The sequence below is a fragment of the Calliopsis andreniformis genome, unplaced genomic scaffold, assembly GCF_051401765.1.
Source record: "Calliopsis andreniformis isolate RMS-2024a unplaced genomic scaffold, iyCalAndr_principal scaffold0022, whole genome shotgun sequence".
Lineage (NCBI taxonomy): Eukaryota > Metazoa > Arthropoda > Insecta > Hymenoptera > Andrenidae > Calliopsis > Calliopsis andreniformis.
The window spans coordinates 2599460-2620481 of NW_027480432.1; the positions used below are offsets into that span (position 1 = coordinate 2599460).

General features: G+C 41.9%; 3 protein-coding genes and 1 long non-coding RNA gene across 4 annotated transcripts; 2 read left to right on the forward strand and 2 right to left on the reverse strand.

The window, feature by feature from the left end:
* Positions 1-476: 476 nt before the first annotated feature.
* Positions 477-7161, forward strand: LOC143186784 (uncharacterized). The gene is made up of 3 exons (XM_076390557.1): positions 477-876; positions 950-1150; positions 1212-7161. The coding sequence occupies exons 1-3, from the start codon at positions 777-779 to the stop codon at positions 6761-6763; spliced, it is 5853 nt and encodes a 1950-aa protein (XP_076246672.1). The 5' UTR covers positions 477-776; the 3' UTR covers positions 6764-7161.
* Positions 7162-7236: 75 nt separating this feature from the next.
* LOC143186786 (uncharacterized) lies at positions 7237-9051 on the reverse strand. Its single transcript, XR_013003105.1, has 3 exons — positions 8924-9051; positions 8676-8834; positions 7237-7565 (listed from the first exon to the last, which is right to left on the reverse strand). It is a non-coding gene; the product is annotated as an uncharacterized LOC143186786 (long non-coding RNA).
* Positions 9052-9270: 219 nt separating this feature from the next.
* On the forward strand, positions 9271-12478 carry LOC143186653 (uncharacterized). Its single transcript, XM_076390360.1, has 5 exons — positions 9271-9394; positions 9461-9543; positions 9633-9944; positions 10010-10445; positions 11200-12478. Exons 1-5 carry the CDS (start codon positions 9271-9273, stop codon positions 11661-11663), a joined length of 1419 nt encoding a protein of 472 aa, XP_076246475.1. The 3' UTR covers positions 11664-12478.
* Positions 12479-13273: 795 nt separating this feature from the next.
* On the reverse strand, positions 13274-17814 carry Hey (Hairy/E(spl)-related with YRPW motif). Its single transcript, XM_076390558.1, has 3 exons — positions 16904-17814; positions 16339-16553; positions 13274-14629 (listed from the first exon to the last, which is right to left on the reverse strand). The coding sequence occupies exons 1-3, from the start codon at positions 17512-17514 to the stop codon at positions 14223-14225; spliced, it is 1233 nt and encodes a 410-aa protein (XP_076246673.1). The 5' UTR covers positions 17515-17814; the 3' UTR covers positions 13274-14222.
* Between the last annotated feature and the right edge of the window lie 3208 nt (positions 17815-21022).

The window sequence follows — 21022 nt, forward strand, 5'->3', positions numbered from 1 at the left end:
CTCGATATTGTTGCATAATAAATTCTAGAAGCCATATGACCTTTCTACATAGTTAAATGATGTGTCAATTAATTAATAAGTAAGTTTTCTGATTCCTGTCTATTTTAAATAGGGCTGTTAGTTCATAGGTTTCACCGCTACGTGGTGATAGTGTTTTACTGTCCATGTTTGGCCTAATTTTTCAAACACTGTTTTTGCCATTAATAAACAATTTCCATAAGCTTTTATCGTTGTATAGTGATATGTAGGAGCTGTAAAATGATTTTACATCATCGAATTGCCTATAAATTAATAAATAAATGATTTTTTCAATTTGTCCAAAACAGGGACTGCCGCTAGATGGCTATAGTGTTCCACTGTGTATTAGGTTAAATTCAAGATGGTTATGAAAAATGGAGTTTGTTTATATTAACATTGACAATGTGGTGTAATATGTATTGAGAACACATAGAATTTTATTAAATTATTACAAATAACTGATTTTACATGTTCCCAGCGGGTAATTTGTGTGATGCGCTGTAGGAGTGACATATAACCTTCATGAATGCGAAAAAAGATGAATAGAAATTAGCTTATGGTTTGCGCGGTAAACATGCAAGAAAACGCAATATTGTTGTTTATATGCAATAAGTGGCTGTTTAATTTGTTAGATGATATGTTTAGTTGAGTTTAGTTGTGATCTTCTAAACAATGGAATGATATAGTGTCTTTTAAACCAGTTTTGGAGATTGAAGTACAATAACTGTCAAATTATGTCAAATAATTGTTAAATCATTATGGCTAAACGTAAAAGTTTATTGAAAAGACTATCCAGAGATAGCAGATACAGTATTGGTTCAGGAATTCTAGATGCTGACACAGATAATTTAGGCGATGGTATGTATTTATTTTACAGTTGTTTGTGGTATGTGTACTTGTGTAGTCAGAAATACATAGGAATGATTTTTAGAATATACATACTGGTGGAAACATTTAGAGAACAATACAATAGCACGATCATCTGTTGGTCCTAACACATTATATGAAACTAGCCGTCAATTGGATTCTAATTCCATAATAGACACAAATGATGTTGAAGATCAATGGTGGAAACGTTTAGAAGCAACAGATCTAAACTCCCAGAGGTTTGCAGCAGTTCCTGCAAAACAAGGTACAGTGTTAATAGTACAATATTATCAACTTATTATATACTCATTATAATTTTTTAATAGATAAAGTCATCAATATAGTATCAACGTCAGAGTCTGAAGAAGAAATCCAAGTTGCAAAAAGAAAGCTTCTATTACGTTCAAAAGCAAGGAAAGCTCAAGCTAAGACTTTTGAGAATGCTTTGAATAGTTCTGTAACATCTGTAATCAGTGAACCTGCATCAAAAAGTGCAGAAAGAGATCATTTGGCAAAATCAGTGCCATGTGGAAGTATTTCTGATACTGAACAGTTTCAGAAGGCCAGTTTAGATGGGAGTCATAAAGTTTCTGCAAAAAATCATACAGCCCAACACAGAAATGTATTCGACGATGTATTAAAGGAAAATAATTTGTCCACTCCTTCAAAAAGGAGATCTTTAAGAGCATTTGCACTGAATAATTCACAGACATTAAATGAAAAAAATATTCTTGAGGCAACTAAGTCTCCAATCATCAAACAAGGGGGGTCACATCAGCTTATATCATCTTTTGAGAATGAATACGATTTATCGCAACTTCCTGTACCGGAAGCGCAAAGTACTTTAGTTGAAACTTATACAACTTCTATGCAAAGTATCAACAACAGTGACACACAAACCATAGTAAAAGCAAAAGCAAAACTTTTAAGACGTCAGAATAAGAGTACGAAAAAGAATATTTTTGAAGACATACTTGCAGAAGAAGAAGTTAACAATGCAATAGAAATAAATAAATCACAGAGTAAAAATATAGTCACAAACGCTGATGTTTCTAAAAAATCTTTACCGCCTAACGAAACAAAAAACAATAATGCGCAAATGAAACAATCAACCAACGTTGGAAAATTCGTTGATTCCGATAAAAAAAGTGTTGACGCTACTTCTACGTCAAGTTCCACTTCGAGTATAATAGACCATAATATTAATAATTTCGTAAAACCAAGATCAAAGTTTTTACAGAAATCCCGTAAAAGACAAAAGCGAAATCTTTTTCAAGATATACTTATGGAAGATGACGATATTGAAACATCGAAGAAACCTAGGTATAAAAATACAATTTGCAGTAGTTCAGAAGAAACGGATGTGCAGCCGCAACATTCACCAGAAAAGACTTCCACGAGAGAAAGTGCTGACAAGGGAACTCACGACTACAGTGGCGATGCAGAAGCATCTAAATCAGGTTCAAAAACTCCTAAAAGTTTGGAGAACAATTCAAAATCAAGCCAATTATTGGATGTTTCTAAAACACCTAATCGAAGTACTGCCAATTCATTTCGAAACATCAATGAAATACATAAGAGGAATGAAATTGCAAAAGCATTCAACAAGTTGCGTGCAGAAGAATCTCAATACGAATCAGACGACTCTAATCAGGAAGATGAACATACCGAAAGAAGAGAAAGCAGAAATCAAAGTAAACTGAAGGAACAATTGAGTCATTCTGTTGTAGAAGGTTTGAAACAAAACGATGCTTCAAAAATGCTGCACAGACAAAGTGAGAACTTGGATAAAGAAGAGAAACGATCAACTTTAAGTGTGACAAAGGAGACACAGGTAAAAGAGGTCCTTACCACTCCAAAACGGCAAGATATCAGTAGACTGCAAGGTGAAGTCTCTCCTGCAAAGAATGATGGAACGTCAAATAAAGTGGAGGACACTACTACGAGACAGAGCAAGAGTGCAAATTCATTACGAAGATGGATAACTTTAATCGATACAAGTGAATCTGAAGCAGAAAAAGACGAAGACATTCCAGAAAGCCAGAATATGGTTTCGAGAAAGTCACAGAGGCAGGATTCCCCTGAAACTAATGAAATAAAATCTACAGAAATTGACAGTCCAATTAGGAGACAAGGCAGAAGTTTAAGTAAGTCTAAAAAACGATCGACTCTTGTCACAAGCGAATCTGAAGCAGAAGAAGAAAAGACACCAGAAAGACCAAGTAGAGTCTTGAGAACGTCACAGATGCATCTGATTTTTAAGACAAATGAAACTGAATCGGAAGAACTTAATAGTCCTATCCAAAGGCAAAGCAGAAGTTTAAGTAAATCTAAAAACCGATCAGCTCTTATTATGAGTGAATCTGAGGTGGAAGAAGAAAAGACTCCAAAAAAATCAAGTAGAGTTTTGAGAAGGTCACAGAGGCAGGATTCCCCTGGAGCTAATGAAATAAAATCTACAGAAATTGACAGTCCAATTAGGAGACAAGGCAGAAGTTTAAGTAAGTCTAAAAAACGATCGACTCTTGTCACAAGCGAATCTGAAGCAGAAGAAGAAAAGACACCAGAAAGACCAAGTAGAGTCTTGAGAACGTCACAGATGCATCTGATTTCTAAGACAAATGAAACTGAATCGGAAGAACTTAATAGTCCTATCCAAAGGCAAAGCAGAAGTTTAAGTAAATCTAAAAACCGATCAGCTCTTATTATGAGTGAATCTGAGGTGGAAGAAGAAAAGACTCCAAAAAAATCAAGTAGAGTTTTGAGAAGGTCACAGAGGCAGGATTCCCCTGGAGCTAATGAAATAAAATCTACAGAAATCGATAGTCCTATTAGGAGACAAAGCAAAAGTTTAAGTAAGTCTAAAAAACGATTGACTCTTGTTATGAGTGAATCTGAGAAAGAAGAAAAGACTCCAGAAAGACCAAGTAGAGTTTCGAGAACGTCACAGATGCATCTTACTTCAAAGACAAATGAAACTGAATCGGAAGAACTTAATAGTCCTATCCAAAGGCAAAGCAGAAGTTTAAGTAAATCTAAAAACCGATCAGCTCTTATTATGAGTGAATCTGAGGTGGAAGAAGAAAAGACTCCAAAAAGATCAAGTAGAGTTTTGAGAAGGTCACAGAGGCAGAATTCCCCTGGAGCTAATGAAATAAAATCTACAGAAATCGATAGTCCTATTAGGAGACAAAGCAAAAGTTTAAGTAAGTCCAAAAAACGATTGACTCTTGTTATGAGTGAATCTGAGAAAGAAGAAAAGACTCCAGAAAGACCAAGTAGAGTTTCGAGAACGTCACAGATGCATCTGACTTTAAAGACAAATGAAATTGAAACGAAAGAATTCAATAATCCCATCCAAAAGCAAAGTAGAAGTTTAAGTAAATCAAAAAACCAATTAACCCTTATTATGAGCGACTGTGAGACAGAAGAAGGAAAGACTCCAGGAAGACCAAGTACAGTTTCGAGAACGTCTCAGATGCATCTGACTCCTAAGACAACTGAAATAGAATCGAAAAAACTTGACAGTCCTGTTAAGAGGCAAAGCAAGAGTTTAAGTAAATCTAAAAAACGATCAACTCTCGGTGGTGTTAGCGAACCTGAGGCAGTAGAAATTTTAAGTACTCCAAAAAGACAAAGTAGAATATCAGGGATGTCATTCAAACAAATTTCTTCTGTAGATAATGAAGTGGAACTTGAACAAACTGAGAATATTCCCACAAAACAGAGTAGAAGTTCAAGTAAATCTCAGAATCAGCCAATCTTACGTATCACAAATGAATTTGAAGTAGAAGATATTCAGACGACTCCAAAAAGACAACTCAGGAGTTCTAGTAGATCACACAGACGGCCAGATCTAGCTGTAGATAGTTCTGACAAGACAGAAAATCAAAGTACTCCAAAAAGACAGAGTAGAACTTCTCACAAGTCAGAAATAATGGTATCTCCCACAACAAATGAAGTAAAGTCGGACGAAATTGTTATCAGGCAACAGAGCAGAAGTTTAAACGTATTACAATCCTCACAGGGGCTGGAGAGAAGATCTATTATGAGTAGTACAGATGATTCAAAGACAAAAGAAGATCAAGGAATTCAGAGAAGACAAATTAGAAGTTTGAGTAGGTTAGAAAAACAGGTTACCTCTACGAAACATGACGTTGAATCGAATGAAATTGACAATGCTACTAGCAGAAGCAGAAATTTAAATACGTCAGCTGCACGTGATGTATCTGATACAAAGGATTCTACAAAATCCCCCAAAAGACCAGAAAGAACTTCTAGTAGATTAAGAAAACACTCAGGTTTGGACGCAGACGAATCTAAGCAAAAGAAAGATGAAAGTACTATGAAAAAACGAAGTGAAAGTATCAGTAAGTCCAAAAGTCAGATTTCTCCAATAAAAAATAATGTAACGAAAGATAAACTTGATAATACGAGGCAAAGCAAAGCATCGAAAACACAGAAGTGGTTAAACTTGATTGTGTCAAGCGATTCTGAAGAAGAAAGCATTCTTTTAACTTCAAACAAACAAAGCAGAAGTTCCAATAAATTAAAAGAGCAGTCAGGCGTTGCGGATCAACCTGATACGGAAAGAAGTCAAGATACTTTGAAAAAGCGAAGCGTGTCTCAAAAGTTGGTTTCCATTGCGAGGAGTGAAGCACAGAATGAGTCGCAAAAGCGGTCAACTTTGAACGTTCCTATTGATCTCGAGTTGGATGATGTTCAACGTGATGTGCAAGAGCAAAGTAGAGGCTCTCGGTCTCTAGGAAAATCAGTCTCCCTCACTGTTGACGGATCTGGGTCGGATGGCAGAAGATTAATAGAAGAGCAAGAGAATTCACCACATTCTAAGACGACTGAAGAGACCACAAGATTACTGAATACGAACACTGTTCAAGACAACGTGGATACTGGAAAGAGCGACTTAAGCAATACTCAAAAGCAGAGTAACATTATCGAATCGCAGAAGCAGCTTGTACTTATTCTGGACCGTATCGACAGAAAAGAACACAATCCTTCGAGTCCCGATAGAAGAGAATCAAAAAAGGATACTCCAATTTCTTCTAGGAGTAAAGGAACTCCGAATAAAAATGCAAGTGCATCCAAAAGAGCATCAACTGCAAAAGCTTTGCCCAGAACTGACAAAAATCAAAATGTTGATGACAGCCCCAGAAAACTAGCAGTTAAATTGATACCATTAACAAGAATATCTAAAACCGGTTCAACGGGCCAGAGAAATATCATGGATTTCCTATCAAAAAAAGAACTTGTTCCAGTATCTCAGATTGCTGCGACCCAAAAGTCGAAGATAGAGGAAATCAAGCAGGACTTCCAGAAGGTAAAGGAACGAGGCTTAGACGTAATGAAACCGAATCATTACGTCCATGAAGCAAACTTGTCATCGAAGGATATGAAGGAACCAGAAAACTTTAAGAAGATCACGAAACTACAGAAGCAACGTCGTCCAGAACAGATTCATAAAGCGTTTTTAGTTAACGGGCAAGCGTACAAAGTTCCTCGTCTTCCTCGTACCAAGTCGTGGGTCACAGATCGGCTCTATAATCATCTGTGGAAACGTATGGAACCAAAGTATAAGCTAGAAAGCAGAGTGATGTCCACGAAATTCGTGCGGCAACTGACAGACGTGACCGCGTTTATCCAAAAGGAGAAATCTTACTCAAGATACAAAATGCTCTTGCATGCTTTGATGAAAGAAATGGCACGGCTAGGTGTCATCCAAAATCGGTACGATTTTTATAATTTCTGTCAGGAATTTTTACCGTATGAACTACGCTCTAAGATGGTGCCAATGTTGTTACCAGGGAATGTAAGAAACATCCCTTACGACCCGAATAATCTATACGAACCTATTCCTTAGGAAGTGTAAGTTTTAAATCGCTTTAGATCTATGGTCATGTTTTGAAATGTTTTTAAGACAGATGTAAAATCACATGAACATTTTTTAGTATATTATTTTTGTACTATTGTATATTTAAGGAAAATAGCACAAGTTTCTAAAATAAGCGAAAAATAAAGGGAAAGATTAAGAAATGTTAGGAAACATTTTTCTTAAGAGAACCAGTTGTTTACTAGTTTAAACTACCAGTGAAAAAACATAATTCCATAAATTCATTTTTCTTTTAAATAATGAGTATAGATGTAAAATAAGTACTAAATAGAATTGTAACATATGTAAGTAGAGTAGTTAGTTGAGTTTGTGGTTTTGATAAGAATTTAAAAAATGTTATTTATTGTATCTGAGAATACTATGTAAGAATTGAAGAAAAATAAAATATATTTAATTACCTTTGTAATTCTTTAAATACTTATTATTAATACTGTTCCTGAAAGTTTCATCATTTTGTTGATTATAGTTATAGAGATTCTAGTGAAATATTTTGGTACAGTTCTCACAATACTCCATTCTCTGTCGTTGACAAGTAATAATATTTTGAACCGACTATTTCCGTCACCGTCACAGGAAAATTTAACACGTGATGGAGATCCCGATTACGGTTTTATAAATATTTGCGAAAGATCGGACGTTTAATTGACGTAAGCCGGGACTTGTGCAATACGTGACGGTGAAAAGAATCGTCCTTATTGCTGCGACTTTTGACCCCTCGCTAACACGCACAAACAGATTCTCTATGTTCCCAACACTCCAAGTATCCATTTTCCTGGATAATTATGAGACTTGAATATAATCTTTCCTAAAAATTCCTCTTGCAATTAAGTCAATCATTGACTACAGGTACTATAATGCAGAAACTCAATATCCAAACTTCAGTTCATCCTTATCACCTAGTTCGATCTTAACAAGTTATTCTTCAGCGAACGAGGAAATCAGGAAATCAGTATTACAGTTGAACAAGTCTGTTAATTAATCGAACGAATTTGCCTGAGTCTCGTTTGAAGTTTAATCTCTAATGGAACAACCGTCGCAATTAGGTGAGACTTATTTTTGCGCGCACCGGCTTATACATAATGTTCCAGCGAACATTTTGTGGACACGTGACGCGGCACGCGCCCCTCGTTATTCTATCGCCATTGGCAATTGTTTCCCCTGAAAATGATTAGGTTGCACCAGAGAATGCAGCCTCTAGCATGAACGATACCGCCTATGAATCGACTGCATTGTTTTACAGCTCCTCCAAGACGGTACCGCTCGCGAATCTTTCGACGTTCTGCTCGGATCACTTCGCTCGGTTAAAGTATTAGACGATCCAATCATTGAGTCGATCCATGATTAATCGCAGACGTTCGCTCCTACGTCAAAAATATTCTATATACGAATGCCTGTCGTTCGACACGTGCCAAGCTGGTTTAGTTACGTTGGTTGTTCGAGTAACCGAATATCCGAGAAGGACGAGAAAGAGGGTGTACTGAGTAGCTGCGCATACAGAGAATGCGTCATACTTTGTTACGTCAGTCTTTTTTAACAGAGCGTTGAATCGTATGATTTTGTGCTTATTTTGTAAAGTTTGTAAGAATTCTCTTGACTTGAGATAACAGTTAAAGTTGTGATTTACTATGTACTTTCTTGAAAGATTAGAATATTTGAAAATCTAAATATTTGAATATTTGAAAATTTGAATATTTGAAAATTTGAAAATTTGAAAATTTAAAAATTTGAAAATTTGAAAATTTGAATATTGAATATTTGAATATTTGAAAATTTGAAAATTTGAATATTTTCAAACCTTTAAATCCTTCAAGAAGATGAGTCGCACTCTCGTGCAGCTTACTCTGCAAACTCCTTATAAGATTCGTATCTATAGTTAAAGTACCTTATACGCGATATCATAGATATCGAACCAGTTTAAGGACGTCACAAAACGCAAGTACGTTTGCTGACGTCATCGCACAGGTAGCGGACTACCAATGTCATTCATGTGACGACACTTTAGAACCATTTAACTCAACGAATTCCGTTGTTTACCTCCACCCTATAATAAAAAGTAGATATACAAAAGCTCTACGTGCCATTGCATGATGCTATCGAAGATAAACTGAACATAAACAATCACTCATATACTTTTTGTTGCAGAAACGATCATAAACTTTGCTATTCCACTGCTCCATAGTCTCATAGCTGCGCAACCCCTTGAGTGAGAGGATGTGTCGGCTTAACCAGGAAGAGTGCTCTCATAAATGGAGTGGCCGATATTGGTGTTTCCCTGGACGAGCGGGCAGCTTGAATGTTATGACAATTATGAGTTCTCCGTGGGCAAAGCGAGGCGGCACGTGGCGACACGCATCGCACGGGGGAGAGCAAGCTGGGACGCGTGCTGTCGCGTGAGAACGGCTTCGCTCTCACACGCGTTACGCGTTGCGCGGAGCACGTGTGTACTCCTTACTATCGCGTACTACAAGCGTACGCGCATGCGTACCCGAGCCATCGACACGCGACCGACACGCTCCGATTTTTCAATGAACGCGCTCCAATTCGGTCTTTCGATTTTAATTGATTCGGGATCCCGATTATGCACCCATTACAATCACCAGCGTTAGTCGTTTGGGGTTAACATAAAAGCGATGTCTTTGAAATAATTCTTGATTTTTCTCTAAAAAGAAAAAAATAGTAAATTACACTACAAGACATCAGATCTTTCATTTATTATTAGACTGCGGATTTTTATACAATTCCATAGCTTCGTAAATACAGTTAAAAAAATGGAACCTAAATAAAAATCTGCTTCACCTTTCAAATAGTATAATTTGTACTCTGTTTTCAATATTTTCAGTATTTTTTAATATTGCACGTATTCTGTAACTCTGTATACATTTTAAATTTTCATAAATGCATAAAAATCCGCAGTCAACTTATTATATTTACCAGACTTCTCCAGAGAATCGCTCTCTCAATCACACAAAGTCGATATCCAATTCAATCTTCACATCGTATCGTCAAGAGGCACCTTCCCGCTCCTGAATTTTCATTGATCATTCGCGCATTAACTCGATTCGATCTTCCACCCTCCTATTCCCCATGGACCAAGGGACACTTTCCCCTGTTCCACTCGACTCTACTGCTCTCAGAAATTTATATTCTCACGGTCCTTAAATTCGGGAATACTTTAAAATCTTAAATTCCTAAAAATGCCTTACCTATCCAGTCTAGGACTCACTGACCTTTGACGACGCAGCGTCACGTGAAGGCGCAGAAAAATCACAGAGGCACAGGATTCAGCGGGCTGAGATGGGGTGGCATCCCCCCGCAGTCCATGGATCGTTTACGAGGCGGACTGTGCGACCGCGTTTCGTGTCGGAAGTAGTAGTAGTGGCCTACGAGTGGGGAAGGGAGGATCGCGCGTGGTACGATAAGACCGGGCCAGCCGAGGTGATAAATAGGAGCGCTCAGCGGTCTGGAGCGGTATTTGGTCGCGTGACGCTGCTCCGCGCGCATCGATCCGACTTCTCTTTCGGACGTGGCGAGTACCTCGAAAATCAATCCCGCCTCGCGTACGATTTCCTTGCCAGCTTCAACGAGCTCGACCCGGTTCCTTACCGCTATGCTGAGGAAATTACTGACCAAGTCCGGACGCAGGCTCCTCAGGGTAAGACGATGCCAGTTCTTGACTGTTGCATGCACGCACGTTTCTGGCGCATCGGCCGACCCAATTCCTCAGCCTCGCGTATCGTATCGGTAACCTGGCCCCACTAGTCGCTTTATCTCTTTGCCTGCTTTTGAATGCCTTGCGCACTCTGAAAGAAACGTGACTGTTGACAGTGTTTTGAGCGTCTGTAGATACCTAGATACTTGCCTGCTGTTGAATGCTGTTTGGAATTAGTCTGTGAAGTGGTCCAGTGGATTCTGAGTAATTGGAAACTATTTTGCTTTTAATTATGAATTAATCTCGCGGGTAAAGTAGTTAAGGCTGACTTTGGATGCACCACACAGCCTCGGTTTCAGTGGCTATTCCTGGTCGTAAAGTCCCCGTCGCGAGGAGAATAATTTAAATTTGATCAAACATTCACGAGCTGGCAATTTTGATCGGCGTGACCTCGCTTAACATTGATTCGCTTAACTGCTACTCGACTCGATTCGACTCTATTCCACTCGCGGAAATGTGCGCCCCGCATCCGAGAAACTATTACGCCAGTTGCTTCTGATCGTTAAACGCTTCTGATTTTCATGCACGCCCCATGTATGTATTTGCTACGTAATTCAGTGCCCCTTTCACGTAGATTTCCCTCGACTCTGGACTCTGATCCTACAAAAATGAAGAATGATTAGATGAGTGAATTAATTTGCGAAGGAACGCGGGAAGCATATGGGATAATATCGTGGACTGTTGCTTCGTTTTATAGGCCATCAAGAAGCTGTCGACGAGGAGCCGCAAAGCGAAAAGGTCACAAAACTTGACCTCTTGGCACTCGGCCATACCAGACCTCGAGACAACCTCTCTGTCGTGGTCTATGCCGTCTCTGGACACGAAAAGCATCGACACGTTCACGACGTATGTCGGCGAGAATTCCGAGGACTGCGTCTCGACGTGTTGCTACTGCGACGAGTACGAGGAGAACCAGAAGAACGAGAACATGGAGAACGAAATGATAATCTAACGGATGCAGCGACGCAATGGACATTTGTCGTTGCAGTGCACGCTGCTGCATTCCTCCATGATCGGGGAACGATGAAAGGAACGCACGTGGCCGCCTCGAACGAGAATAAAATCCATCGAGAATCTGAGGAACGCGGTCGAACGTGTACCGAGTCGTGCTGGAGGGAAGAAAGATTTGCGATCGAGAAGATTTCAAAGAGGAGAGGCTGAAAAAGCGAGCGACAGCCCGAGGATGTTTAGAAAGATCCTCTATAATCCGTTCCATACAGTATACATATTAGAAAATTTGATTATTTTTCGATCGGTATTTTAACGAAAATTGGACCATAGCGAAATATGCGCGCGATCGAGTTAGTTTCCTTCATATTAGCGCGTTTAAAATTGCACGTTTCAAGCAATTTGTCTTCCGTAGATTAGTCGGTCTTTTTCTATTATTTATTTTGATCTCATTTAGATAGATAGTAATTGCTTGATACGTTCATTGAATTGTCGGTTTTTTCTTTCATTTTTTTACGACAGAAAAGAAGGTTCGTTTTGTGTAGCGTAGACGGTGAAAAAGTACGCGTAATAGCTACCTGTATCGATCGTGCGACTCTACAGTTCCCTTTATCAATTGTCATCTACGTGGATAGCCGTATGCGGCAATAGGTCCGGTTCCATCCGTCGAATTTTGATGTAGAATGTAGTTATTTTTACAAAAATTGATGTCTCTTCGAGTGTTAATTAATACTGAGCACATCCAACGAAACTATCGAACTTTTGAGTATTATAGATGTTACACTCAAATATCTCCGTCGCTTTTGATCTGGAAAAAATGGGAAGTTGAAACAAACTGTGCCGCTGAAAGCAGCAGAGATATTTTATAATAGCAGAATATGTGGAATACTGTACAAATCATCACTTGTTAAGTTACCTTTCGTTTCCACATTACAAAACAACCTTCATCTACCACGATGCACGTTCTTTTTCGATTACATGGCACAAACCTGAAGAACATCGAAGAAGAACGAAAGACTGTGCGATGAAATATTTATTACAGAATGTGTTGTATGCAATTTTGCTCAAATGCGTCTTGTCGCTGCGCGACGGGATGAAATTTTGTCTTTTGAGTATATCCGCGCTCGTAGACGAGACACCTCCGAATCATTGCGATGTATAGTTGCGTAGAATTTGTATATAAGACACGTGGATGTATAAGTGTAATCAGTGTGGTGCGTGTACAGAGATGTGGGTGCGTCTCTCGATATTTTGTCGCATGTTCGACGAGGCTGTGACTTTCTAATGGATGCGAATGTCGTAAATAAAATAGTTTTATTGATGATCTTGCTGTATTACCATGACCCTTGTCGCCAAAGCTACTATCAAATATCGGGCAAGTAGACGCTTAATGGTTACAGGCGATCGATGGAACCATAAGACGCTATGATGAGGATAATAGCAGCGAAAATGCATTAGAAGCCTTGAAAGTTTATTCGAAATGCGTTCTTGTGCACTCATCGATTCGCAACGGGAGCCAATTTCATTCTCAGAACGAGATCCTCAAGGACGAGGTCTCCGAGTCCTCAAAAACAAAACGATCGGCTCGCGTGAGCAATAAATATATAAGCCACAGAACACGCGTTCGCGCAATTAGCGATGAGAACTCGGTTCGAGACCCTCTTCAAACGAAAACTGAGTGCAAGCAGCCGGCGCTAATTCGGTGGTGCGCTACGAACAATGGCCACGTGGCTGCACACTGTTCTTCTTTCCCGAGAATTAGTTTTGCTCCCCGTGGTTCTCGAATATCCATAAAAACCTCTGCTAATTGTTCTTGCTGATCGTTATGAGTCGCGCGAATTTCCTATTTTGCGGAGGCACGCCCTTTATGAATAGTTTAACGAGATGCAGAACTGGTTCACGCGTTGCCAGCAGGAGGATCCTGGGGCTACTTTTTGTTCTACTGGCAAGCTGCAACAGTGGACTTTGCATAAGAATACGGGCGGTAAATGTTTTAAGGAATCGGGAGAGAACGAAGGGGAGAGGACAGAGAGTTTTCTCCCTCGTTCTTTCATATCGTCGTTTTATTACAAAGTGTTATTGCAAAAATATTTGAGCCTTTCTCACACGTGTACGTCGTTGTCTATAATGGCACTTCTTTTTCTACTGGATTTTTTTCGTTGGAGGTTCTTAGGCTACGTTTGTTCCTCACAGAAGTATCGATAAATAGGAAAAAAATATTAAGTACTCACGACCGCAAGCGTGGTCGCGCTGTCGTTATTTACAATATGTACACTGTACATTGTCGCTCGTAAAGCCTCGCGAGTCAAGCTAATATAATAAATAATATCTTTCTCGTTCGCTATTAGGTACTGGCATGACTAATATTGTATCACACATAGGAAAGATAGGCGGACGCGTTCTCGTCGGCGTCCGCGTTCCTGAGACGAGTTTCCGATTTCAGTCAGTAGAACCTGGGAATGCATTTAGAGCCCTTTCAAACTGTGTACAAACTGAGATCCTTAAGAATAAACACTCTTGCGCAAAATAGAAGCTTCCTATTACCACAGTAGATACTAATCACAAGAGATACATAAAAACCTTACAAAAAGACGGTACGAGGAAGCTTTAATCACATCCCTGCACTCTTAATTCATCCATAAGATTCCAAGTACTTTGCCCAGTATCTGTTCCACCGACTATACTATTTATAAATACAAGGGTGTCTTGAATCGCGCGCATCCTTCAAGCATCTCCCTTCGAAGGTTCACGGAGAACCAGTTAAACATCTCCTCAATAGGCCAATTCAGCACCCCATGGTCTGTAAGGCTTCCCGTGTTGCTGCTGAGGATACTGTCCCGGATATTGGCCCCATCCCAAGGCACCTCCGCCTAGAAGGGGTGGCATGGCTCCGGTTCCAGCTGGCATGCCGCTGGAGACGGTGCTGGCAGGCTCATAACTGCTCGTCGACGAGGTCGAGGTCAACGTGGTCGCCGCTGGAGGGCCACTCGAGGGCACCGCGGACGGGGGATGCTCGCGATGGAAGCTCTGTAGATGGGATAGCAGTCGTAGACGCAGAGGGTCCCTCTCATCTAGGCCCTCCATCGTGACCAGATAGCGGCCCACCTCTGCGGCGCACTCGCCCCAGCCCACTGCGTGATAGTCCATTGCCAGCTTCGTGCTGTCGTAACCCTCTGGTCCTGCAATTAAATTAAGACGCTGTAGAATTCCATTCGTCCTAAATCAGGAGCCTCGATAGAATTAGAATCTTACAAGTTTTACATGGAGCAAGGTTCTTGGAAAATTTATTTTTTTCTATGACGATTTTTAGAAGCTTTGAAGCGACCTTAGATACTTGATGTAGACTTTGCATTTTTAATGTTTTTTAAGGGAGTATATTGTGAAGTGATAAAGATCGATAGCGTTTGGCGAATTTGTGTGTCAAACTTGTTCACAGAGGATTATCTGCGGACAGTAGAAGGCGAGAAAAGGGGCTGTGAGAAGACTGGGCCGTGCAGGGACCGAGGAAAAAGCGAGATGGGTGCTCTCTGCCTCGGCAGCCGGCAGCATATTGTGTACAGGAGGAATGGGACAGGTAGCGTGGGAACCGTTTAGACCCCCGTAGACCGGGACGCATACAAAGTGCACGCACTGACTACGTACGTCTAGATCTCAGTGCAGCAAGAGCAAAACCACTATCTCAAAAACTGTATAAGCCTCTTCGTGTTATCCTCCTACAAGCATTTTTATACTAGACAGCAAGTTTACAGGAGTCTTCTAATTATTTCGCTGTATAATGAGTCCCACCTTTTCTGACTTGTCATAGCTGCGTGGGAAACTCTAGTTTCCAGAACTCTATTGCGATTCCACAACGATACGGGGTGTATTAATTAAAGATATGAAATTTAATACCGCTATTGTATCCCTCGCGCGTTTATGACTCGGCCACCCCGCATTTGCAAACATCGAGTGCGCGCAATCGTCGGTGATAGGTACACAAGGGTGTATATACGTGTACATGCACGCGTATAGATATAGGACGGGAGTTGGTTTCCCACAGTGTTCGACATCTGTCCCAGCCGTGGGCAACTCGGTGCCTCCTTCACGAAGGGTGCCACCCGGGACACCCCACTACCTAGCTCGCCACCAATCGTGGGAACACCACTTCGGAAGAGTCGTTGACTTCCTGTGCTTCCCACAGGATCTCCGTTTCGGATACAGCACCTGCTTCTCTGAGGGTATCTAGCGGTACTCTTCTATTTACGATTTATCTAAATACCCGTGCGATTTTCTATTTCCTTACAAAACCTCTCCATGGAACCACTTTCCCTGTTCTAAACCAGAATACAATCAACCTAAACAATTTACCTGTGAAATACACCTGGGACTCATCTTATAAGATGAACCTGAACCCTGTAAAAAAATCGTGTAAAGAGAGTGATGTAAAAATTGATTTGCAAGTATTAAAATGACCAGTTGCAACTTGTAAATCAATGTTTATACGATTCTTTCTTACACAATTTTTACTCGTGGAACATAGCAATTATAATTGTGGCTTAAGCTCTAAAAGAATACAGTAAACGATCTAATTATTTTAACAACCGCAACCAATTCGATTAATAAATACATTTTAACTTCCAGACGACAGATGGTTATTCGGTTACAGAGTTACAATTACAGCAAAGCCTCGCGACGCCCTATGGTCAACAGGTGTCTTCCTGTTAGAAGCGGGTCGGTGATCAACGAGGAAGCGTAACGATTGACTGTGAAGGAATCAGGAAACAACAGGTTGACGTTGCCACAATTTCCGCGAACGCTTAATCAATATTCATAAGGATTGACTTCAAAGAATCGAATGATATGCTACGTTAGGTCGCTATGGGTTTATCGATTACATTTCAAGACTTACCTTTGTTCCGAAGGGTTCGCAAATGCTCGACGGTGAGCTGCAGAATTTCCGCCTTTTCCAATTTGCCACTGTGAGGGTCCCTCGCCGCTGCGGGTACCAATCTTCGCAGCTCGCCAAGGGACGCGTTTATTCTGTCGCGACGTTTCTTCTCGATCATGCCCCTCCTACGCTTTCGCGACGCATGCTGACAGGAATCACCTCCAGGCGAGTTGCAACTGTATCGAGAAAAGGAAACAAAGAACAGGGGTGAGTCGCAGACAGAAGTTGTACGGGGTGTTAGCAAGCTACCGCTCTAACTTCTATACGAGGGAATGAGTTGAAAATGCAGAACAACGTTTTTTAATTTAAGGCTTTCTTTCTTCACTTAGTACTGCTAGAAGGGTTGATCTTTTCAAGTCAAGGAACAATGAGATTTTAATTATTGTGTTATTGTGAAGGGCCTAGACATATGTTGCAGAGGTTTCGAAAGTCTCTGCATTAATTAAATTTGTGTTGTGAAACATACTATTCATTGACCAGCACATTGTGGATTATTTTATACCAATTTCGTTTCAATTATACTTACGGCTCTTTGCCACTCTCCTCAGAGAACACATCATCGCAGTCAGAATCGCTCATAGCTCTCTTCAGATTCCTCTGTTGATGGGACTGTCCTTGTTGCGGTTGTTGCTGCTGTTGCTGCTGTTGCTGCTGCTGTTGCTGTTGTTGCTGCTGCTGTCCTCCGTCCTGATTCCTCATATCCGTAACATCAATCTTCAGAACAGGAAACTCATGACTAGGTCTCATCTCTGTGGGCATGTCTGGCCTCATTCCCGTCATATCTTGATGTCTGATATCCTGATGTCTGCCCATTTCGGGCCTGTGTAGCTCCTGATGCCTCTGCATCTCTGGATGCCTCAAATCTGGCCTGTGCATCTCGTGCCTCAATTCTTGGGGCCTGAGCTCAGCGCCAGTCGGGTGTCTGAGGTCATGAGGAGGACGCATATCGTGGTGGTGACGCATGTCTGGATGTTGTGGCTGATACGTGGGATGTGGGGGCGGTGGGTAGCCCCAGTGGTGACCGGAAGGTGGTCCAGGCAGGCTGGAGATGTGACTCGGTCCCACAGGCCCCGAAGCGATTTCCGACGACAGTAAAGTACTGTTGTCGTCTGATCTGGCAACCACAACTCTCCACATCTTGCTGAATATTGCTTCACACGTTCACAGTAAACTTGAGTACTCAATAAAATAAAAGTAGAAAAAGATTCACTATAAAAATTCACAATCTTTCAAACTTATTTACTGTGTCTCATTAATCCCATCACGATGAAAGCTTCAACTCTCCGCGTGCAAATAACCAAAGTTCAGAACCAGTGCACTGTCACAAACTCCTCTTCAAAGTGTCTTATTGTCAACAGAAGTTCCAAGGAAAGCGCGCACTAAAACACAAGAAGTGATCAGGAACCACCAGGGAACTCGTCGGTGAATTGTCCGAAGGAGTCGAAAGGAGCAATCTCGTCGGCACTTGTTACTCGAGGAAGTTTATCAGGCTCACGTGCCGTGGCTTCCTGACGACGTCGCGGTCGCGTGCATGCGCGCGCGAAGAAGCGGTCATGGATGCGCTCTGATCGCGGCGGTGTGGTGCACGCGGCTGCTGGCGGTGTGCTGTCGCTGCGAAATGCACTCGCGTGCGTGTGCACCGGTCGCGTGGCGGCCGACGTATGTCGTGTGCGGGAGGACCTGGGGACGACACACGACCGCGTGCCCCGTCCCGACGTCCACGTGGTGGGGGGCTAGGTGCGCGTACCAGGGGTGGGGGCAGTTTCTCTTTTATCCCTCGATCCAAGGTGAAAAGCAACCTCTCCCGAACGAACCCCACGCTTCCAGGGTGGAGGAAGAGGGAGAGAGACTGTCCCGAAGAAGGGGAGCAAAGCGGCGATCAAAGGGGGCGATTTTCGTGGGAACGTCTGTGGCGCTTAGACGTTCGACTCGACCGGGATTCCACGAAGGCTGCCTGGTAGACGATTATCGAGAAAGGAAGCTATAATGTTCTGATAACGTTCTCGAATGTATATGTATAATAATGCCATCATTATCTGAGCGTATCGCGATTACTGACCAAACTATAAGCGTTTGCATTCCATTGGTACTACGCTGGAAACTTTTGAGACTTCCACTCCATCTAAAAAAACATAGTGTTAGAATGTGGTAAAGAAAAATTGCTTAGAATGTTTGCAATAAAAGTGATCACCTAAATTGATAAAGACAGAGAGCATGTTCTGTTTGTTCTGATTTGAGAATTCGTATGCTAAATTGACCCTCGATAATGGGAGTAAGACTTGAACTGTAATCGAAGATTAGATTTGATAGGAAACGAGAACTGTCCCACGATTTCCCTTGATCCCACAAATTGATATGTCCGCCACCATGAAATCACTCCGGTGCCACCCCTGCACCCCCTCGGTGCCCAGTACGATCACGAAGGGTGGAGGGTGGGCGTCTACAAGAGAGGGTGCGATCACGATAAAGTTCACACAGGAATCGTACGGAGCACGCGCTCGCACGATTATCGGTCCTGTGCGCCTGGGAACCAAGCTGACTAATCGTATCGTTAACTTTTCACTGCGTACCGACCAGTCACGATTAATGCTGTTTCTTCCAGCTTCCGGATCCTATTACTTTAAAAGGCAAAGTCTCTACTTTCCCGTCTCTGAATTGAAATTTTTCGAAGGTTATTTCCTACTCGGCTGCAGGCCGAGGAAGAGGACACGAGTTTGCTCCAAATATTCTCCAGATTCGAACTATTCTCCGGGACTTGATAATTTTTTCTGAGACTTCTTTTGCAGTAGATTCCAAGTTTGAAGCCTCCCCTTTCCAATGAGACCTTAAAAATTGATATACGATTTTTCCTCGCCGAGTTATTGCACTTTGAGTGAAAAGTGTGACTCTGGCACCATTCTTGAGATAGATTAAAAGTTTCCTAGAATAAATGTTTGATAGTCAGAGATCAAGGAGGACTGTTAAGAAGAAGAATACTTATCATCTTCCCTATTTAACAAAGAGAAAATATCAATTTCGCAATGAAGACTCAAGGTGTCGATTACCAAGTACTTTACCCTAATTATTGAAGGGTTAGATATCTCGCGAGAATCCGCACACGCCAGCACACGTCCGAGGATCTCGGACCAAGAGATCGTGAAGGGAAAAAGTGGATCGCGTGGCATTCTTCTTTCGCCCAGTGTAGTCCGAATCCACCTCACCCTCCGAATAATCATCCCTTCTCTCTTTTCAATTCCTGTTGCGTAGTCAGAGGGACCGTGTTCCCACAGGTACCCCCAACGAGGCTCCTCTTCGCGAATTAAAAAGGGAAACTATTTTCGAGCGCAAGGCCAATGCGATTTTGCATCTGCAGCTGCGATCGAACGTCTTCCAAGAGTGCTGGATGGCGAGAGGAACGCGTGTCTCTTCGTCGCTCACTTTTTTCTACGAGTCATTGTCGTCGCCGAGGGACTTGTTCCCTTTTCAGAACCGAATTATAAAAAAAAGGAAACTAACGCTGGGTGAGTCACGGAGCCATTAAAGTTTGCACCGATATACATTAACTACTATGTGTACATTGTTCACTACCGCGAGGTCATGAGTCGGAGTAAAGTATCCGGCTACTACTTCCGGTCTGCACGCGACTCGAGCACGTGAAGTCGCGTGGCACTGAGATCGAACTGCTTGCATCTACACGCGCGTGTACCCAACTACACACGCCTTGACTTGCCTCGCAAGTAACGATACGGAGAATTCTACTTGGAACCGCGTTAATCGATTAACACACAGAGCCACGTACACTATTACACTATTAAAAAGATTAAGGAACAATTTTCACTTAGTAAAACTACTATAAGAACGTTCAAACCGCGATAAAAAAGGCGCAAGATTACGTCAAGAAGGCTCCCGAGGATCGATACAATTTCCCTACGTCAAAAATGCTAGTGGACAGACACCTACGATGGAGCTTGTCCACCCTACAAATATTTATTCATAATTTCGGCTCGATCGACGGACGCTAGACGCGACAGTGTCGAGTGGATTTATCCAGTGGTCAGCCCATTTTCTGGACAAACAAAGAACGGCAGGGAGGAAGGCTCTCGCCGCCGCGACGCGCATATACTTAATACACGATCAGAGCGCCCTGTTGCAAAGCAAACACGCATAAAATTATGCGGCTGGTCGCAATCGAGGAGCGGGTGGCGCGCCGCGGAACGTCTTTCCTGCGAAAACAAAAGCCGAATTCGATCAGGAGGGTGGACATCCACGATTCAGACATCATGTATCGATTCGTGTGGTCACTCCCTCCCCCGATCAACGACTTGACCAACGCTGACAGTTGGCACCGCGGCACAATCGTCCGATAATTGGCAGATATTGTTCGGGACACTTGATTTCAGCGCAGCACGCATATGCACGCGAGCGAGCCACGCGCGCCTCGACTTTGCTTTACGATTTGTTGCTCGTCATCGGCACAATCGGAAGATATGAATTTATCGGCGATCGCGTTACGCTCGTGGACCATGGCGGGAGATCCGCGCCGCTAGACACTTGGAAATATGAATTTATCACCGATCGTGTTACAATGGTCAGCCTGCGACGATAATAGCGGTCATCGTATTGAATTATGCCTTTGTTTGGCCTCGTAAATTTTGGAGATCGCTGA